At 35.9% G+C, this 22,006-nt stretch overlaps 1 protein-coding gene across 6 annotated transcripts in view; it reads right to left on the reverse strand.

Moving 5' to 3' along the window:
- The window catches only part of atp8b2 (ATPase phospholipid transporting 8B2), a 131,210-nt gene that overhangs the window by 21,731 nt on the left and 87,473 nt on the right, over positions 1 to 22,006 (reverse strand). For all 6 annotated transcript variants that reach the window (XM_039751776.1, XM_039751768.1, XM_039751784.1 and 3 more), the window contains 11 exons: positions 17,907 to 18,115; positions 17,388 to 17,431; positions 16,359 to 16,524; positions 11,588 to 11,776; positions 10,039 to 10,154; positions 8,985 to 9,149; positions 8,550 to 8,661; positions 4,743 to 4,848; positions 4,053 to 4,197; positions 3,647 to 3,830; positions 756 to 979 (listed from right to left, as the gene is read on the reverse strand). In XM_039751776.1, coding sequence (XP_039607710.1) covers positions 756 to 979; positions 3,647 to 3,830; positions 4,053 to 4,197; positions 4,743 to 4,848; positions 8,550 to 8,661; positions 8,985 to 9,149; positions 10,039 to 10,154; positions 11,588 to 11,776; positions 16,359 to 16,524; positions 17,388 to 17,431; positions 17,907 to 18,115 — 1,660 coding nt within the window. The remainder of the gene's footprint in view (positions 1 to 755; positions 980 to 3,646; positions 3,831 to 4,052; positions 4,198 to 4,742; positions 4,849 to 8,549; positions 8,662 to 8,984; positions 9,150 to 10,038; positions 10,155 to 11,587; positions 11,777 to 16,358; positions 16,525 to 17,387; positions 17,432 to 17,906; positions 18,116 to 22,006) is intronic.

The following is a 22,006-nucleotide window of genomic DNA, read 5'->3' on the forward strand; positions in this document are numbered from 1 at the left end:
ATTTAAATGTGTAATAAAAAATTTTGATGTTATCATTATCATTAGTTAATAACCTTTCCTCCCGTTTTCTTTATCAGGCACTTACTATGTTGCTATACACTACTAAACTACTGTCAAAGTTTCCCAGAAGTCCTATGAAACGTGTCAATAGCCTGAAGAACAATGCTTTAGGTATCATCAGATGTCTATGATTTCATGAGAGATAAGAACTTGGGGAATGATCTGAGGCGGTCAGTTGAATTAGGTTGAGTAAAATTTATATTCTTGAACTACTAAAGACCATGGACTTTCAAAGGTCCAATTTCATCATAAGTTGTCATCATTAAGTTTTTCATTTTCTCTCCTGTACTATCATCTGGCAATTGCTATTTATTTATGTTTTCATGATTTGACAGTGTTTTTACACACAGGATAAATAGGCACTGGTATTAGCAAGTTTACAATTATTCTGTGTATTTATTTCATGTTTCATCATCATTTGTTTTTGTCTTTTATATTTGAATGTAATTTTTTATAAAGAAAATTAAGCTCAACTCAATGCATGAAGTACGTCAAAAAAAAGGTATCATCAAGCTTCAAAGCAGTATACAGAATTTTTACTGAATATGCTGACTGATGCCTGTCCTACCTGAACCTATTCATATTTCATCATCAGATGCATTTAAAGTGTATTGAAAACCTGGAAGTCAACTTTACAGATATGATTAGGTTAAACCCTTTTGAAAAATTGCATCAGAGTTATAATGTAAAAATACCTGTGCAGAAAAGCCACAGAAGAAACCAAACCAGAAGTGCACCATGGTGAAGGCAAAATTCTTGTAGAAGAAGTAGCAGAGAAACTTGCACATACGCAGATAGGACCAGCGGCCATGAACTAGCAGAAGGCGTTGCAGGAACTTGAACTGAGAAAAAGAATAGTCAGAGGCCAGAACAGCTTGGATCCCTTCCTGGCCACTGATGCCTACACCAATATGGGCTGCTGAAAGGCAAATAGACATAAAGTTTTTCAAATCAATACATAATAAATAAATAAATCTCAATACTAAATGATATTGAGTTACAGCCTGAAGACAAACCTAGTGAACAGTTACTGAACAACAGGTAAGAAACATGAATGAATGAACAGCATAATTGAACTCTGACTTCACCTGATCAAACTATCACACTCCTGACAAAATAATTATGATATACTGTCTCTAAGGCAAATTCTTACCCAAGATGTTTACGGTTAACAGGAAACACCACACAATAATGCAATCAAAAGAGATTAAAAAAAAAAAAAATCTGTCTGGTTGTTCTGTGTTACCAAATTACAAATCAGGGACAAATCTGAACACTGTTAAAAAAAAAAATAATAACGAATGCAAATACTTCATACTGTGTCTTGAAACATGAAGGCTAACATTACCATTACTCTTACTTTCTTAGGTCTTTTTACAAAAAAAATAATTAAGTACTTTTATCAGTTGTAGCACTTGATAAAAATAACAAAAGAAGTTTGATATATTGAAAACCACAAGTTCTTTAAGTCTTTTTTTACTGACTTGCACATATAATCTATGTAAAGTTAGACACACACAAACTACTGAACTCTCTTTAAATTCAAATTATTCACTGGTTGCTCTTCACTGATTGCACAAGATCTACTCTAAGCTTTTTATGTCATAACCCACTCACTCTTGCTGGGCCAATTTAATGTTAGTAACACTGGTTAGAAGAATGGCATAGTGGGCAGCATTGTAGCATTACAGCTTTAAAACCCATTGTTTGGATCTCAACCCAATCACCGAGCGGAATTTGCACACTCTCCTTTGTGCATTTTTGTGTTCAAGATTTTCTCTCTCGCCCAAATATGCTATTGTTTGTTTTAATTCTTTCCTCAAATTTGCCTACTTGTAGTGTACCTGAGCATGTGTGAGAATGCTATACAACAAATTGGTGTACAGGATAGGTTCAGGGTCTCTGTGACACTGTTTTCGAATACACAATTTAATGAGTAAATGAATAAATCAAACTGTTGATTTTTTTGTGATAATAAAATTTCTTTTGTTTGTTTGTTTAAACCAGCATGAGTACATTTATATATGTGTGTGTTAGAAAGAATATTTAAATATACTATATATGTGGCACAATGGTTACTGCTGCTTTCTAACAACTCTAGGAACCAGGATTTAGCTTCCAGTCTGGTTACTGTATACATCTTTTCTACATCTAAACAATACTCATACTACTACTTCAGTTTCTTTTCACACCCCAAAAACGTATAGCTTAGTGCAACAATAAATTGGCCTTGTATCAGTGAGTGAGCGAGCGTGTGTGTGTGTGTGTGTGTGTGTGTGTGTGTGAGAGAAAGATAGAGTGTGCCTGGCAATAGACTCGCACCATGTACAAAAGTAGTTTGTGGAGGGGCCATTCCAGCTTTCTACCACAATGAAACTGCTTTAAGTAGCATCAGAAAAAAAGATGAATGAATGCATATCCCTTGATTTTTAAACTGGAATACATTCAAAACCTTTCCATCTGCAGTGCCAGTGGTGGTAAAATTACTACGATCCATTTATTTTAGACTTCAGGACAGTTAGAGCTTACCTGCAATAAAATAATAGAACTTATAGCTAGTAATTCATAAAGGGAGAAAATTAATCATGTATCTCAAAATAGTTTTTCATTCCTAAGCGTTCAACAACTTACCAGGTGCAATGATCAGAGGAAAATTATTAGATATACAGGAATCAAAGGCAATATATAGCCAATGAGGGGGTGGGTGATCAATAAGGTGGGGATTGGAGGGTGTTGATCATAAAGTTCTTCTTTTAAAGCTTGCATATGCTGGATTCATGTCCAAATGTCTGTTAATGGAGTTTTAATTTGCAAGCCATGATTCAGCCAGCTTTCTGGCATTTTAGCATGAGCCCTGAATTTTACTTGCAGCATTGAGTCCCAGTTAAACATGTGTCCTGTTGAACTTGTATATGCGTTGTAGTGGATGGCCGGCATCATATTCTGGCCCTCACCCCCAGGCCACCAGGAGGAGCTCTCCCGTGAACATGGACGGGTTCCGAATTCCAGCAGGGCCTCATGGACTATGTAGTTTTTATGCACAGCCCTGCTGGATACCTTGGGGACCACCGGGAGTCACTGTCGGGAGGCCAGTGGACTCATTCATGCACTATGACCCGGAAGTTCGTCACAGGAAGAGCGACGGGCTTCCAGGATGAAGAAAACGACTATTTACCCCAACCCGGAAGGAATAAGGACTTGTGGACTGTTGGCTAGGAACACTTCCAGGTCAGGGACTATAAAAGGACTGTGGGAGCTCCCAGATGGCGAGCTGAGCTGGGTGGTAGGAGGGCAACGTGTCTGGGAGTGGAGGATTGTGATTATTGATTTGTTATTGTGTATTGATTTATGAATAGTGTGGAGTGGAGGGTGCTTGGTGCACGTAATTCTTATAATAAAACAAAGAATTGTAGCACTTTTACCAGGTGTTTGGCGTGGTACCTGATGGTTCAAGGGAGCACTACTGCCCCCTACTGCGACAGCGTATATTCAAGATCGTGGGTCTAGAACTACATAACATTATTATTTTCTCAAAGCAGCAAAGATGCTCTTTTGTCAGTGTTTCTTGGCTTCAAATTAAACTTACTTTTGATCATGCTGACATCATTGGCACCATCTCCAATGGCCAAAGTGACTGCTTTTTTGTATTTCTTGACCAGCTCTACCACCTGTGCTTTCTGTAAGGGTGTGACTCGGCAGCAGATGACCGCTTTGCAGGCACAGGCAGTTTCTAGGAATTCCTGTTCCATGTCTGCCTCTAGAGCGTGGGCCTAGAAACACAGAAAGAAATAATTTTAAAAAAAGCTGTAACACAGACTATTGCTATAAATGAGCTTAACCACTTTAAAACCCTTAAATGACACCATATTTATATTAACCAGTCTTATTTATGTTACCCTACTCTGTATCTTAGCAAACCACAATTAACAGTACCAGAAATTTCAAATTAGAAGACAATTACTTTATGACACAGGAATCAGTAGTCGTCTTACCAGGCTATGTCCATTAATGACCAATGCATACTCTCCAGGTATAGCTTCCAGAACAGACGCAATTCTAGGAAAACTGAGTTTTTCCTGGCATGAAAAGCCATTGCCCAGAGTTCTGGTCGAATCCATCATTTTCTCACGAGCTTTCCTAGAATAAAATACACAAAATAAATTGTGTTGGTCTACTTATCAACAATTATATATTCATTTTGCCTGTTATGTGTAATAATAGACTTATTGTCAACTATCAGTCTCTCTAATTACACAGAATACCTTGCCAAAGGCACAGCCACTCTCTCTAAATAATCTTGGAACATGACAATCTAAACCTTAAAATAAACACTAAGCTCACAATAAAAAATTCAAATAACTCTGAGAAGCAGCCTATATATACAATACTTCTCATAGCTATAACTATTTATTTCTTATAATGAATTACTTAGCTTGCTAACCACTAAAGATGTATTAAGTTTTTCAAATTCAACTAGTAAACAGTTGAAAAAAATATTACCCATATATCTCCTTTAGTCCATGACTGGTAAAGAAAATGCTCAGCACATTTCTTAATTGAATTTCTCTCTGGAACTGCATTGTTTTAAAAAACTGTGAGCACAGTAGTTAAAGCTAGGCTTTACTTAGAGGCTCACCAAACCATTGACTATTCACTGAATAGAAAAAAAAAACCCTACCCACCTGAGCTCTTCTCTGACCTCTTGGACGGTATGACCTGTCACAATGAACACCTCTGTCATGTCATCAGTTAGCATCTTACAGGAGTAGCCAATGTTCACAGCAGTCTCTGTAAATTAAAGTGGGCAAAGTTCACTGTAAAACACCAGTTTTACACAACTAAACACTGCCTCCTTTAATGTCTCAAGGTTTCTGTGTTGACTTGTACATCGATCAATAGATAGATACTTTATTAATCCCCAAGGGGAAATTCACATACTCCAGCAGCAACATACTGATAAAAACAAAATTAAATAGTGATAAAAATGCAGTGCAAGTTAAAAAATGCAAGGTGGATAGCGTGAGGCAGGTATAACAGTCTATAATCTTGTATAGTGTTTACATTCCCCAGTTGGAATTGAAAAGTCACATACTGTAGGGGAGGAACAACCTCCTCAGTCTGCCAGTGGAGCAGGACAGTGACAGCAGTCTGTCGCTGACGCTGCTCCTCTGTCTGTAGATGATACTGTTCAATGGATGCAGTGGATTCTCCACGATTGACAGGAGCCTGCTCAGCACCCGTCGCTCTGCCACAGATGTCAAACCGTCCAGCTCCGTGCCAACAATTGAGCCTGCCTTCCTTACCAGTTTGTCCAGGCGTGAGGCATCCCTCTTCTTTATGCTACCTTCCCAGAACACCACCGCGTAGAACAGGGCGCTCACCACAACCGTCTGATAAAACATCTAAAGCATTTTATTGCAGATGTTGAAGGATGCCAGCCTTCTAAGGAAGTATAGTCGGCTCTGTCCTCTCTTGCACAGAGCATCAGTATTGGCAGTCCAGTCCAATTTATCATCCAGTTGCACTCTCAGGTATTTATAGGTCTGCACTCTCTGCACACAGTCACCTCTGATGATCATGGGGTCCATGAGGGGCCTAGGCATCCTAAAATCCACCACCAGCTCCTTGGTTTTGCTGGTGTTCAGTCGTAGGTGGTTTGAGTCACACCATTTAACAAAGTCCTTGATTAAGTTCCTATACTCTGCCTCTTGCCCACTCCTGATGCAGCCTACGATAGCAGTGTCTTCAGCGATCTTTTGCATGTGGCAGGTCTCCGAGTTGTATTGGAAGTCCGATGTATATAGGCTGAACAGGACTGGAGAAAGCACAGACCCCTGCGGCACTCCTGTGCTTCTGACCATAATGTCAGACCTGCAGTTCCCAAGACGCACATACTGAGGTCTGTCTGTATGATTGTTCACGATCAATGCCACCAGGTATGAATTTACTCCCAACTCTGTCAGCTTGTCCCTAAGGAGCAGAGGTTGGATGGTGTTGAAGGTGCTAGAGAAGTCCAGAAACATAATTCTAAATACACCACTGCCTCTGTCCAAGTTGGAGAGGGATCGGTGTAGCATTTAGATGATGGCATCCTCCGCTCTCACCATCTCGTGGTATGCGAACTGCAGAGGGTCGAGGGCGTGGCGGACCTGTGGCCTCAGGTGGTGAAGCAGCAGCCACTCCATGGTCTACATCACATGTGACATCAGGGGGACAAGACCTGAAGTCATTCAGCTCACCAGGACGTGATACCTTTGGGACTTGAGTGATGCAAGATGTTTTCCAAAGCCTCAGGACTCTCCCCTGTTACAGGCTCAGGTTGAAGATGCGCTGTAGAGGACTCCCCAACTCCAACGCACAGGCCTTCAACAGTCGTGGCGATACTCCATCTGGACCCACTGCTTTGCTGGCACGAAGTCTCCTCAGCTCTCTGCTTACCTGGGCTGCTGTAATTGGGGAGGGGAAACTCTCTCCTATGCATCAATGGAAAGAAGAATTCTAAAAAGAATAATTTTTTGCTATAAGTCTAAAATGCGATTTGCAAGAAGCCTTATTTCTCACAATGATCGTGGATTTGTTCCTTAATTATGGAAAACACAAAGATGAGCAATCCCTTCCATGAACACAAACAAATTTTACAAACACTAATTGCACCTACAGGAGTTTATTGATTCAGTGAGCCATATTTTTCAAATAAACTGTATGCACTGGTGCTTAAACTGCATTAACTCAATTTTCTTTTGTTAGTGGAGTAGAAAGTATGTACATATGTCTTCTACATATGTTGAACAGGTTAACATATTTAGTGTTCTCCTTTTAGTTAATTTTCAGCTCCTAATTTATTAATACCCAGTCAATTTACTCAACAGTATGAAATAAAATGTTTACTTATCAAATATTTGTAGAAAGCATGTCCAAGCTGGAAAGTGCCCCTGTATGCACCACTGATGCCCCACAGTGCATTCATTATGTGTTCATTTTGCCCAACAATAACATACTGCATAGCATAGTGGTCTGAAAAAAATTAAAAACTTCTAAAAGAACTTCTGTTAGTCAATGTTGCAGAGACAAGTTCTTTACAAATTTAGGCAAAAACTCAAAAGAGTAGGATTGTACAGAGATGCATTCTTAAACATTATTCAACATATATTAAGAACAGCACTATAAAAAATTCAAGGGAGAAATAATTCTGCAAGCATGACTGATTGTTTTACAGTGGTATGTAAAACAGAAAAACTGAAAACAAACTTTTTTTCTTAAAATGTGCAATATTTGTCCCTTGAGACTAAATTTGCTTAACAATTAAGTGGTGAGGAAAACGGATTACTGGAGTGTTCAGTATGTGCTTTTTTTAACCAGATTTATGCACTGGTTTTTTACTTGCAGCACCTCTTTTTTATATTTATGCTAAGTAGTAGCTAGTCAGTTTAGGCAGGTGACCATGTATGGCAGTGCGAATAAGATGACTAAAGAAAGCCTTTTGAAGGCTTCAACTTAAGGCCTTCATATAGCAGCAAATTGTCCTATTATATTGTTTAGGGTCTGTCAGTGGCTCTTCACACCATGTGCCACTGCTTGTTTTGTCTTCCTCTTGCTATTTAAGCCTATAGTTGTATGCTTTGTACTTTCAAAATAATGTTTCTTTGATTTTCAGCTGTAGCCGAGTCATGCTACACAGTTGCGAAGAAGTTTATGAAACACAGCTGAAATCAAGTTTGGGTTGTTGTTTATGTGGATATTGCATTTTCTCAACATTTTTTCATAGTAGCCTGATGTTGTGTTAGCTAAGAGACTTGAAAAGCTTAAACATATTAGCATTCAGTGTAGCCAACTTTCAGCCCTAGAATCCTAAATTCAATTCTTGGGCTGGTCACTCTTTGTGTGGGTTTAGTATGTGCCCTGTATACATATATGGCTATACTTCAGGTTCCACTGACAAATGAAAGATGTGCAGATTAGGTTAAGATGCAAGTTAGTGGGTATGGGGCAGTGTAGGAGTGTGACCTGCAATGGAACAGCACCTCATCCAGAGTGACGTCTTATTTTACAGTTGATCCAACTGAGACAACCCTTAACTGGAATGGGCAAATTCAGAAAATACATGGAAAAGGGGGATTTACAAAGTATGCTACCATTTGAAATTATTAAGCTATTATCAGAAATGCAGAATCTGGTGCAAGAAGTTTTACATTTCTCATTGTTTTGATTAAGTTGTTCTAGTTTAGAATTTAAAACTATTCTAAAAGGCTCATCTTTGGGACGTGTGGGGAAACTGGAATACCCTGAGATACATTTAATCCAATCCAGGTTCAAAGCAGGATCAAACAAATAGTTATGATATTGAGCATAAACATTTAAGTGCAAAAAAATTTGTTTTTTTCACCACATCTCTAGTTAATAAGATAACACATAGAATATGGTATTATAAGCAATGCCCTTTTTTCTATACCTATTTATATCCTACAATCATCTTTATACAGAATTCTCACCTTGTTTATCTCCAGTCAGCACCCAAATTTTGATGTTGGCAAGAGTGAGGATAGCAATAGTCTCTGGTACTCCTTCTTGGAGCTTGTCTTCAATAGCAGTGGCTCCCAAAAGCTTAAAATTGTACACATAAAAGATATATATATATATATATAATACTCAGAATTACAAGTTTCTGGATGTATATGTTGAAAACCTAAACTGAAAAAGTAAAATTCAAGGTTCACAGTTCTAAACGGTGAAATTAGATTTTAAAACAGCATATAATTTTAAATATTTTAAATGTTGCACACTATCACATTTAAAAAATATCACTCAGACTGGAATTCATGCATTATTTTTTCCTTTTTCTATATAGTACAGAAAATATACAGCACTTGAAACTACTGTAATCATCATTGTTATTTTAATGTTATTAATCTTCCTCTCAGTCATACCATCATGTCCTGCTCAATTTCCTCATAGACAGAAGCGAGACGTTCCTCACGGTTGTCCAATGCTCTGCTGGCCCACTGGTGGCGCTCTGACCAGTCCTCATATTCTGACTCTGACAGATCTTTGTATGCAAGGACTAAAGTGCGTAGGCCATCACCAGCATATTCCTGAAAGAAGACACCTCTATATAAAGCAGCCTGTAGCTAAAGATCCCCAATCATGATACATCAAGGGCTATATGGACACTTTATCCCATGCCAAACACTTCAGTAGATTAGAAGTATGGTTTAATACCGAAATTAAGATTTATTAAAGAGCACTGGGCAAATTATGATACCAACAGGATGTGCCAGCTGCACTTATGTAAAGACTGTGACATACTGCTCATGTAAAGCATTCAGTATCCAACATTATATAAATATAAAGCTTGTCATGGTCAATGGCAGGATTGTACAGCATTAGTCTGCATCCTACATAGGTAGTGTATTATATACTGGTAAGGATGCCAAGCCCATATATAGTGTAAGTATTCTTCAATGTTATGTGCCATGTACATTTCCATAACAGAAGGATCATGGGAGGACAATGTGTAAAGAGTACAGGCTACACAAAATTTGCCTAAGTCATCCTGGCTTATATTTTTATTATTTTAAGTTGGAGGGTTTGCGAGGATACCAGAGGCTAGGAGAACACCCAAGAAGGGTTATACATGAGACAGTATCTCATGGGCCCAAGTTTAAAAAAGTGCTGCTGTCCCAAAAGAGATTGGAAGAGTAGTTGGCAAGGGCAAATTGTGTGAGGAAGAGTAGCCAATGCAGTTCTGGAAGTAGAAAAGACAGGCAAACAGGTGTTGTTAGTGGGCCAATGGACTAACCACCTCATGGAACTAGAAAGTGACCCTGTTGCTGGGCTTCAGTAGACCCAAACAGGCTCAAGTTTTCTTTTGTTTTACTTATATCGCCTGCACGTAAGTGCACACATATGCACACAAACACAGTGTAGTCACTTAATTTGTTTTAGGCTCAAGTTAATTATGTGTTATTCCTCTTGACTCACATTTATGTGATCTGTTGTGATGTTCATCAGGTCCTGGTTACAAGGGTGCAGTCTCTCAAAGATTAGTGTATCAGCTCCTTTGCAATACAACCTGATTTTTCCTTCTGGATTCCGAACTATAAATTATATAAAGAGAAAATAAAACAAAACCAAAAAAGAAAAGAGTGATCATAAGGCACAAAGCCAGCATAAAATACAAAGCTATCTAAGTGTTTACATTTTCAGCACAGTGTAAAAGAGGAGAGAATCTTTAATCGGTAGCAGACTTTTTAGAAATGTTAACCTTATTTGACTTACATTACATCTTGCCTGAAGAAGGAGTCTGAGTTGCCTTGAAAGCTTGCATATTGTAATCTTTTTAGTTAGCCAACAAAAGGTGTAATTTTGCTTGACTTCTCATTACTGTCTAATAATATAAATCACACAAAGACTTGAACTTGAGAATACAGTGGTTTCCAAAATATTATTAACTTGCCTAATTTTTATGTTTAAAAGTAATTTACATTTTATAATTTAATAATGCTATATGGCTAAAGGTGCCATAGCATGTTGCCCAAGAATTTGAATATTAAGAGAACTGATGAAGGGGCCTTAGCTGCCACGAAAGCTTGCATTTGTAATCTATTTAGTTAGCCAATAAAAGGTGTCATTTCACCTTACTTTCTCCTGAAGCAAGAAGTAATGAAGACATGCAAATCAACAATAAAACAATAGTACAGTAAACTGCAGTAAGATGAAGTATTTGGGATGATTTGTATACAAAAGAACATGCTTTAATCAGCAGGGGAGACTTTATAATGATGATTAGAGTCCTGACCTGAGAAAGTAACCTTTTGGTCATTTATAAAATGTCCAGTACTAATCATAGAAGTGATTTTAAGTCACATCAATGAACAGAATTTGTCATTCACTATGAAAGAATCACACATATTTTGAGATTTGCTGTCGCTTACAAGCAAAGTTATCCAGCTCTCAAAAGCTACCATGTCCTCTGGTTTAACCAACTATACACAGTATTATATGGAGCAAAATAAATATTTTTCTCAATTTCCAATATGGTATTAATAAGTGCACTCCAGAAAATTAAATTAGCATGTTACATCAATCCATTGATCACCATACCTGCTTAATCCATTTCAGTCTTGCAGGAGCTGGAGCCCATCCCAGCAGTATCTAAGGCAGGGCAGAAAATAGGGGATGTGGCGCTCATTAGCATTCTGTACTTGATGAAATATTGTTCTATCCTTAATAAACTTGCATCTAGTTTTACAGTATACATAGCCAAAATTTAGTCATAGGTAAGATGTTCAAAATATTAATCAGCCATATATTCCAGTCTATCACAGTCAATAAATTAACAATTGCTTTTTCCTTGTATTAAGATGATGATATGAATTCCTCAAAGAAATACGGTCTCCTATCAACATATCACAGAGGTAAAAGGTTAGTCTCACAAACCTTGAAATGAGACAACTGGAATAATTCTAATCTTGCTAAATTCATACTGTACCTAACCTCATTAGTCTTACGGACGACGGATGATACTCACCTATAACGGACATGCGTTTTCGGATATTATTAAAATCTAGAATGGCCAGAAGTTGATAGGTGATTGGCCTTCCCATTTCTTGTACTGTGATAGTTTTTGGGGTCCGAGAACGAAATACAAAACCAAAATTCCTTGCTGCTGTGACAAGTGCTCCCTCATCTGGAGACTGGGCTTTATAGTACAATTCACCTATGGAGGATTAATTTCATAAATAATGATGAGAATACACGATTAACCCTTACAGTTTATACTCTTTGACCAACATTGGCAAAATTTTAATATCTGACATATTAAAAGATTAAGAATATAAACAATACTTTAAAAAAAGGAAAGCAGCACTATAATATAAATGCACTTAAAGTATATCATACTACCACAAAATGAAATGTTTAACTTTATTACTAGTTATTCTGTGAGAATGGAATAATTTGTTAATACCAAAGTTTTATAGTAAACAAATAATGCAGCAAATAATCCTTTCATTTGGCCTCTGGAATTCAAGGCCAAGTCATGAAGACCTGGAAAGGTATAACATATTTAAGCACATTGCAATGGGTGAATCAAATGTATACAATATTCAAAATAAAAAAAAAACAAGAATCAAATCAGGTATATGTACAAAAAAAACCCTAAATATTAAAGAATCAATAACATTGGGTCTTTAAAAATGCTCACTACAACTATTTAAGAATACAATTTAATAAGCAATCCCAGTTGGAGAGCTTTATAAACAGAATTGTTGGTTTTTGCAAAGCATTGGTTTCAAATCTGGGCTAAAATTCATTCTAAATATATATTGCTCATGGGTTTCCTCTGAATTTTAAGAATGAACATTTCATAATAACAACCTACTTGTGCCACCTGTTGCTTTATTTATTTCAAATACAAATACACAATTACCTGTAAACAAAAGTCTGCCAGTATGCACACATTAAAAACAATTGCCCTGGCCAGCTATCTGTTCATGATTTTCTCTGTACTAGTTTTTGCATCATCTGTCTAGGTCAACTCAGATGCAGATTTTAGAGTAATACTTACTGTATTTTGCTTATTCAGCAAATTTTACGTTCTAGAAATTTCAGGCAAGAAATAATAATAAGTCTTGAATCGACACAAATTTATAACTTGCCTACATGAATGCTCTTCATTTAGCAAAGCTACTATAAAGATAGGCTTCAACAATATATAGACAAAATGCAGAGGTATGCAGAAGTAAAATTACTTGTAACAAGAAAAAAGCTTATTTAGCACAGGTTTTATTATCCCATGATTGTCAACCTAACAGCACACCTATACTCCACCTCTACAATGGTGACTAACAAAATCAGGAATCAGTCTAAAGGCTTCATTTTGGCCAATATGAGAACAGCAAATAGCCAAAACAAATATTCCAGGTGAAATGATACTAATAATAGCACAGGCAATACAGTGGATCATTTTACTTCACTGGTGACATATAGATCCATGGGAATCGGATCTGATTTTGATCCAGTTACAGTTTATGTGGAATTTGCAAATACTTCACATGTTTCTGTGTGTTAATTTGGGAATTCATGCTTCTTTTGACATGTGTACTCAGTTGACCATGTGTGTAGACTTAAATCCAACTCTAAATTATTTCCTGACTTCGGCCTGAGGTTAGGCGATATTTCCCTTAACCTGATATTAGATTGAAGAAATAAAAAAAAATGGATAGATCTTTTTCAACACTACTATGAATTAATAATGCACTAACCTCCACTCAACTGCTGAAGGAGGATAAGGCATATTAACAAAACCGCATCTCTTTATCACCGTCAATTTGAAAACCTTTATTCCTGGCGGTTTGAATTTTAAATATTCATCCATGCAACAATTGATTTGCATTTAACCATTTTATCCACAATGCCACTGTGGAGGAAATGCAGTTTTTCTATTTCCACTGCAGCAAAAAGCACTGATGAGCATGCTGTTAAGATGCTATTGTCTACCTGTGATCAAAGAAAAGGTAGATATTTTTATAGTGTGATGGCCACAAATCACTGAATATACCCATATATTTGCTCATAAACAGTATATCTATGTCAGTGTTTAGTTAGGCAAGGAACAAGGTCACGTTTCTAATATCCCATAGAAATCCAACAAAGCAGGTATGCTTATGTTTTCATTATAAAATTAAATTATAAATTTGATTATAATTTAAATTTAGACAAAACAGTGAGCCTCCCTATGTTTAACAAGATATTGTTCACTGTCAGTGTTATCAGCTAATGCAGACATATTGTTGAATACCTTCCTAAGCTGTAACAGGACATAAGGAAGCAGCAAGTATTATTAAAACATGTTGAATGGTTTCAGCAATAAGGTGTACAGTACTTGTTCTTTTTTGGAATCACAGTTCTACAACTGAGAGTAATAACTACAGTATGTAATGCAGAGATACGTATTAAATAGCTGGGACTTAACAACTTTTTACTAACATTTTTAAAATGTAATCATAGTCTACTATTCTATATTTTGTTTCAGGAGTTTTTCTTTTCCTTTTAAAGTAACTTTTTGGCAGAATCAAATATATATTTGTATTTTTTTGGCAAAGCAAGCATTTTTTTGGCATTATGTTTTTATACTATATGACAGATCCATAGAGCATGGATTACAACAACATAAACAATTTTAAATACATCAGCATGAAAAAAAAAAAGACTCTCAACGGCACACTTTGAAGTGGTGTCTTTGTAACAGACTATTATAAATACTAAACTGTTTTCACTTGATTGAGTTGTGCTTTGTGACTGTTCTGTTTCTAAAATAAAAAAAGAAGTCAGAAGGATTCCCGTCAAAATGGAATTTCATAGTAATTTTTGGCCAAACAGCAGCACACAGCTAAAATACAAAATTAAAATAGTTCTGCATCTGTTTCAATGCTGTTTTCCAAATCTCATTTAAAGTTCCAAAGCACAGGTATCTTTGAAATGTCAAAGAACAACAGATATGACATTATTGATAGCCTAAAATGTAATAAATCTGTTAAATTTAAATTATGAATAGATGTTATAATGTAAAAAGTATACCTAAGTAGCAGTCTAATGAGAGGAATAGATTTTACAATCAACAGCCAGTTTTCTGAATTTGGGAGTGTAACAAATCAGGGTAACATGTAGGCAATGCACGGGCTGCTCATCTATGACAAAGTTACGCTAACTGCTTGTGATTAAATTAGGTTTCTAAAAGCCAGCTTCACATTGGTTTGTGGATACGAGCATTGCCAATAAAATAAAGTGGAAATTTAGAAAATGTGAGACGTGAATCTGTAATGATTGTCTGAAATTTAGCTGTGTTCATCACTGGCTGAAGTTACCTGGGATTAAGAAAGAGCAAAACTGAAACACAAAAGCATACTTGTTGGAATCTTGTAGTCATCGAAATGCCTGCAGAAGTTTTCAGCCAGCTTTATCAATAATATTCACATTTCTGAAACTACACTTGTGCAGACTTTCATGTCACAAAGTGTGGAAAAAGATTAATTTTGATTTGTGAGATCAGGCAAACATGGGTGGAACGTATCTAATTTATTCAATTTTCTGAAGTTTAACATTCATGCTCAGAAACATGCTGTTTTTGGAGGTTGTAGATGTGATTCTATCAGAAGATGGCTCCATTTTGCATCCTTGCCTCTTAATGCCCACTTCACCAGTGTTATTAAATGACCTGACGGCAATTTGAAAGAAAAAAAAAAAAATTTTCTTCTGTTTAATTAAAGTAATATCAAAATTACACAGTGGACCCTTTAACTTTTCCTCACAATATTTTAGTATTATAATTTGTCATTAAATCATTAAATGAGGAAAAAACAATAATGTGATTATGAATTATAAAAACAGTCATATAATTATGAATTACAATTTCATAATTTTATTTTGGTTCAATAATATAGTTAGCTTAAATTCAATTAATGCAGGTTTTACTTAAAAATGGCCTCATCTTTATATACAATTTGTACTTTACAATGGGATTTTTCTGGATGTCTTTGTTAATGCCAATGCTACTTATTTCAGAATGCCTCTTTTCATTATGGCTTAACCACTAATCAATCAAGGCCAATGAGATTAACCTGTTGCTATTGGTTAATCATTTTCTGTCAATTACTTTGGCCTGATTGTAGGCAGCAGGCTACTTAATATACTTATTGTTACTTTTCTTGCATTCATAGTTGAAAAAACATTGAGCCAGTATTAACTGTTACAGAAAGACAACTTGCTGTAATGAGCAATGGGCACATTTATTAAAAAATTATAAACTGTACTTTAAAAGCCAAATGACCTAATTAGACTTTTCCGCTGTTATGATCCAAAATAAACGGCTTATAAAACAACAGCTTTTCTCTTGCTGTTGTCTCTCTCATCACACACACTCTCCAGGATCTACCAAGAACAGCCCACAAGTCCTGCATGCTGCTCCTATATACTGTATCTACTCTCAGAAAGTCTTTACCAGTCTTCTTGATGATGTTTTTGAGACTTTTTTGTTGTATTTTTTATTTGATTATTTATTTCATAATTACCATTAATTCCTTATTTCATTTTGACCCAAATGGTTTCCCATTGGATTTGGCATACAGGCTGCTGTTGAGTATTGCTGATATAGTATAACAATAGTATAATATGCTGAAAAGCACTATATCAGAAATAGCTTAGTGGCATTATGTATTTTTAAAGCAATAAGAAAAACAAACAGCTATTTTATTCCTAATGTGTTTAACTCATTTTGTTAGGCAATACTTGGTTAGTCTCACCTTCATTTTTCTCTTCAGACATGACAGTATGGCACAGAGAGAGCAGACGGAAAAATTCATGCACAGAAGGGTCTGCAATCTTGACAGCCTCTAGTAGGTTTTGGTCATAGAAGGCAAAGTGGTGATCTGCTAGGGCATTGAAGGAGAAGTCAAGGGGCGGTGCCTTCTGGACAAAAGGAAGTCAAATGTTTCAGTTAGCAGGAGAAGACTGCATCATATTAAAGTCCACAACATAACAAAAAATTAAGATAACATTTATGAATGATTTACAAATTCATTTTAGCTCAAGGCGGCATGGTAGCATAGTGGTAGGGCTGCTGCCTTGCAGTAAGGAGACCTGGGTTCATTTCCCGGGTCCTTCCTGCGTGGAGTTAACATGTTCTCCCCGTGTCTGCATGGGTTTCCTCTAGGTGCTCCGGTTTCCTCCCACAGTCCAAAGACATGCAGGTTCGGTGCATTGGCGATCCTAAATTGTCCAGTGGGTGTGTGTGTGTTTGCCATGCAGTGGGCTGGCGCCCTGCACAGGGTTTGTTCCTGCCTTGCACCCTGTGCTGCCTGGGATTGGCTCCAGCAGACCCCTGTGACTCTGTGTTAGGATATCGCAGGTTGGACAATGACTGACTGACTGATTTTAGCTCAAATTTAAAAATTAAAAATTTCAAAAAGGCATTAACAGTTTTCTACTTGCTTGTCCTAGCAAACACTATGGTGCTATATAAACAACAGTCCAACTGTTTATTGACACAGAGAATTGTAGATATGTGAAATACCTAAATATATTTCTGAATTTTACATTTTTGAAGTAAATAGCAGCTCAACACTCACTCATGTTAGAGTAAATGGTTTGATCTCCGCAAATAGAAAATAAGTTTGTTAAAATAAGAAAGTTCTACAATTCCTAATTTCTGTATTTATACTAAAATAACATACTGTAAATAATAATAAACCTCATCAGCAAAAATAAAATGAAGTGTTAGTATAATATACAAAACAAAGATTACAAAAAAGTGTTAATAAAGACAAACCAACCTGTCTTATTTTTGATTGGGGTCCCAAAGTATCACAACTCTCACCTAAAAAAAATACAAAAGATGTCCAGTTCATTTAAATGATAGCTGAATGGCATGCGTTTTTTCTGAAAAATAGTATATCTTAAAAATGATTTTGTTCTGAGCATGCAAATATCTAATTTAACTACAAGGATATATAGAACAAGAGTCACTACCTATGGAAATGAAAAAGTAAAGACAACTTAGACATAGAAAGGTATAAAAAAATAACTAATCTAAATATTATAATATTGACATCTAAAAAGAACTTAATTTTAGAAATTAACAAAACTAGACAACACTTGCTGTGTTAGTTCCTTGAAGAGTGAAGTGGAAAACCAAAAAATGACAGAACTGGCTACTGTCTGCCCTTTATACAGTTAGCTAAATTCCTTAGATATCTCAAAGTACAGTTTAACATTGGGCTTGTTTTGACCAAATTAGACAGGCTGCAATGCATATACAGAGAAAAAATGTAATATAAAGGGTTCATTATTACCATATGTCTTTCCATTGATGGAGCACTTGTTAAAAATCATTATATTCTGAGTGAGGGTTCCAGTTTTGTCTGAGAAGATGTATTCCACCTGCCCCAGTTCTTCATTAAGTGTTGTGGTGCGGGCTTCTGCTGGTGTATTCTTTTTCTGGCAATACATACGCTTGTCCCAGTTGATGAAATAACTGTGGCCTAGACGGATCACTTCAACACTAAAAAGAAATAAATAAGTAAAACCATGAAAGATCTTGTCAGCATTGCTCACCAAAGCTCATGTTTAAAAAAAACTTCAGTTTTCATCATTAGCCATTCTGTACAATAAATGTACAATACTCCTGTGAAAATTACAGAAATGAGACAGATGCAAATCATGGCCTAAATGTCACAAATATATGAATAAATTCCATACAGGCTGAAGGAAGGTATTTACTTAAATTACAAAGGTAATATAAACCTTCAGCCAGCTGGTGAGAGGAAGTGACAAAGATGGTTAAGTCAATGATCTGTAATTAGTGTTGATTGGTAAATTTTGGCTTCTGCAAAGACTAAAAGAGCACTAAATACTTTTTTTTTTTTTTTAAGAACTGCTGGTACTTCCTCTTTCTCCTTTACAATTCTGTAGCAACTAGGGATGCTGGACACCATCACTATTTTTGATAGATTTATTCTTCCCGGTGGTGGATAAAATCAGTAAGGGTGGCACTCATTAAACAATAATGAATGTGAAAAGCTCTCTTTAAACTAGAACTGTTTCAAACATTCTTTGCCTGTGTTCCACTATAAATTTAGAGCTATGCTTTGATCTTCAGGAGAGCTGCAAAACAGAGCACTGCAATGATATAAAACAAATAAAACTAACCCAAAATACTGTCTGGTCGAAGTGTACATAATAATGCAAAAGATGGACTAGATTCATGTTTTTTATACCAGGTGCATAAAAATGTAAAATGCTGTCACAGGTATGCCCCATATAAAGAATGCTTAATAAGGAATAAATTTGTTATGCTATATAAATATGTGAGAACATTTACATAAGAAATGTAGAATATTATGATTTTGTTCCATATATTTTCAAAATGAGTATCACAACGTGGATAGACATTTCTTGATGAGCATAGTGGTATACAGGAATTTTTTTGGAAATCTGCACAATCTGTTGAAATGAGAAATACAACCACATCAAAGTGATCTGGATACATAATACCTCATGAGAGAGAAATATCTTTATCTGTATCATAAGTACTTTCCAACACAATTCTGTCCATAGGTGATGCTACTATTAGCATTTGATCTGCACCTGATTTTACCGTGTCAATACTACTCTTTGTAATTGAGGTATAAGACCCCAGTGTCAGTTGATTGTATATTTGCACCAGAGTTATGAGTTCTAAACATATTACTGCTCTTCATTGCCTAGTAATTTGTCTCGGGGTTGGAATTTCAGGAATCTTTAAATTTAACTTTTCAAAAAGAACCTGGGGCACAAAGGTTTATATTTTCCAAGATATCTTTTAATTGGAGTTTTTGTTTTCTTTCCCTTTGCTATCAACTGATTTTATGTGAGCTAACTTAAAGTATTAATATATATTAATGAGTATATGTGCAAAGTTGCACATGTTTATATGAATACATGCTCACTCATGCTCAATAAGAAATACACACCTGTCACAAGAACTAAACATTAACAGCAGTTTAACTTTACAGGTGCTAACATTGTAGTGTTGGATTTTATAAATAAAGTGAATTTAGTGTAACACAGAGAATAAACAAAGCCCTACAATTGGTTATTTCTACCTAAAGCAATTAGGCCACTTTGTGGTAAAGTGTAGCTGAAAAAGTACTCTACTGAATATTGTATATTGCTATATACTCTTTTTTATTTATGTGTGCTTAAATTATTTATTTATAACACATATAATCAAATGCAACTCTCATTCAGTGATAACAAACTTTACCATGACCTTGATCTGAAAAACAAAACAAATGAGGAGATAAGAATAAATTAGACATAATCCGGTTTTATCTTTTCAGGTGAACAGTGGAAAACACAGAATAACACAAAACATAAAATTAGATTTGTTTACATATTTTAACACTTACAGAAATGGACACATCGTCATGTTCCTGCCAAGACAATCCTCAGTCTCTCAGTCCAACTAAGCTATACTGCCTAATCTGTGTAATACTGTGCTGAAAGCAAGACTGGGCATATTCTTTTAATGTTAAAGCAACAGCAGCCATGTGTAAGTGAAAGTGATGACACAACCATTATTGTGACAAGACTGCTGTTCTTCATCAAATACAGTCAAATTGTCCATATGTCAGTCACAAAGCATGTCATTGTAATTAAGGCTCTGTGGGTCTGGTTTGAGTTACTGGTACACAAACTTTAACTGTCGATAAGGAGTATCACAAAGCAATATTCAAGTTTCGGTGCCAGAATGCCAGGTTCATGTAAGTGAAGGCAGTGCAGGCTGAATGCATAATAATCAGCCAGCAGGAGCAGTGTTGATCGAAATACCTTAAAGGGTCCTCTCAAGAGTCACAAATAATAACAGATCTTGTGAAATATTATTAATAACACCACTATTATAACTATTTACAAGGTGTCTTGATCTTCTTGATGAAAGAAAAAAAGTGCAAATAATCTGCACAGGTCACAAACAAAAAAAGATATGCCAACTGCATGAAGTACGAATTCAAAAAAAAAAAAAAAAAAGATAGGAACTCTGTGAGCACAATGATTTTTTATTTATTTATTTTTAACTTATTGCTAGTTTGCAGTCATTTGTTCGCTGCAGTATCAGTACAAGAAGGAAAGACAGCTCAGACACTGCTACCTCTGCAGCTCCGCCACCATTTCGATCACTGCTTCTATACAGAGTCTAGCCATTTATGATTGGCATAGAATGTTTGATTAACAAAATGCATATGGCAGTTGTAGCCCGCAAAGTACAAATGGCAGTAAGGATATTCAGCAAACTCAGAACACATCTAAACATCTAATCAGCACTTTCATTTCAAGTGGCCACCCAGAGACAGTGACACAGCCATGATGATAGACTTATCCTATCACATACAGAAACATTTTTGATTTAACCCATTGCCTTCTGCTGAAAAATATGCAATATTGCTTCCAGAAGAAATGTCACTCTGGCGACACTCTCCACCTTAAGTCAAGCACCTTCTCAGCAATCTGTAAATTTGATACACTGTTACTGTTCATCTATATTGTATATAATACGGCTTGCAAAAGGTCTCTTCGCACCATAACCAAAATACACATGAAACAGAAACTTCAAGAATGAAAAAAAAATCAAAAGAAATGTCTTTTCATGTATGTCAAAGTAGCTGCACATTTATGTTATCCATTGTAACACAATAAATAAAGTTCATTATCATAGGGACCAGAAACTATTCCAAAAGAATAAGATACAAGGCATGAACAGGCACTGGTCAGCCACATGCCAATTCAGAGTCACCGTTAAATTTACAGATGTTTGGAATGTGCAAGGAAAGCAGAGTACCTAGGGAAAAAAATCAAGCAGACATGTTAAGGTCATGCAAATCACAGCATTCTGGAACTGTGAGGATGTATTAACCACTGCACCAACTTGCCACCCTACTTACCTAATTTTTTCTTTTAAGTCTGTTAGTTGTTAAAACAAAAAGCCTCAAAATGTAAAGCATTAAATTTACTTAATTAAAAATAATGACCTGAAGGACCACAAAAGACCAGAAACAAACAATAAAATATGCATTTCATACTCTAGAGTAAACATGACTCTAGAAAAATAATCTCTAATTATGAAAACAGTGGGTTAGGGTACTGATGACAGTATGGCAGAAACATGGTTACTGATACTGCCTAGCAATTTTGCTCCTCAGCGTTCTATTCCTGACCAAGTGTGTGGAGTTTACACATATTAATTTTTTTAACTTAATTTTTTTCCTGGTAGTCTAGTCATCTACTAAATTCCAAAGTTGTCTATAAAGAACTGAAATCAGTTCAATAATGGTTTATGTTACAGCAATGTTTACTAAGTAAAGGTCCAAAACATATTATTATGTACAATTATGAAGTAACAAAAGTACAAAACTGC

This window comes from Polypterus senegalus, chromosome 1 (genome assembly GCF_016835505.1).
Source record: "Polypterus senegalus isolate Bchr_013 chromosome 1, ASM1683550v1, whole genome shotgun sequence".
Taxonomy (NCBI): domain Eukaryota; kingdom Metazoa; phylum Chordata; class Cladistia; order Polypteriformes; family Polypteridae; genus Polypterus; species Polypterus senegalus.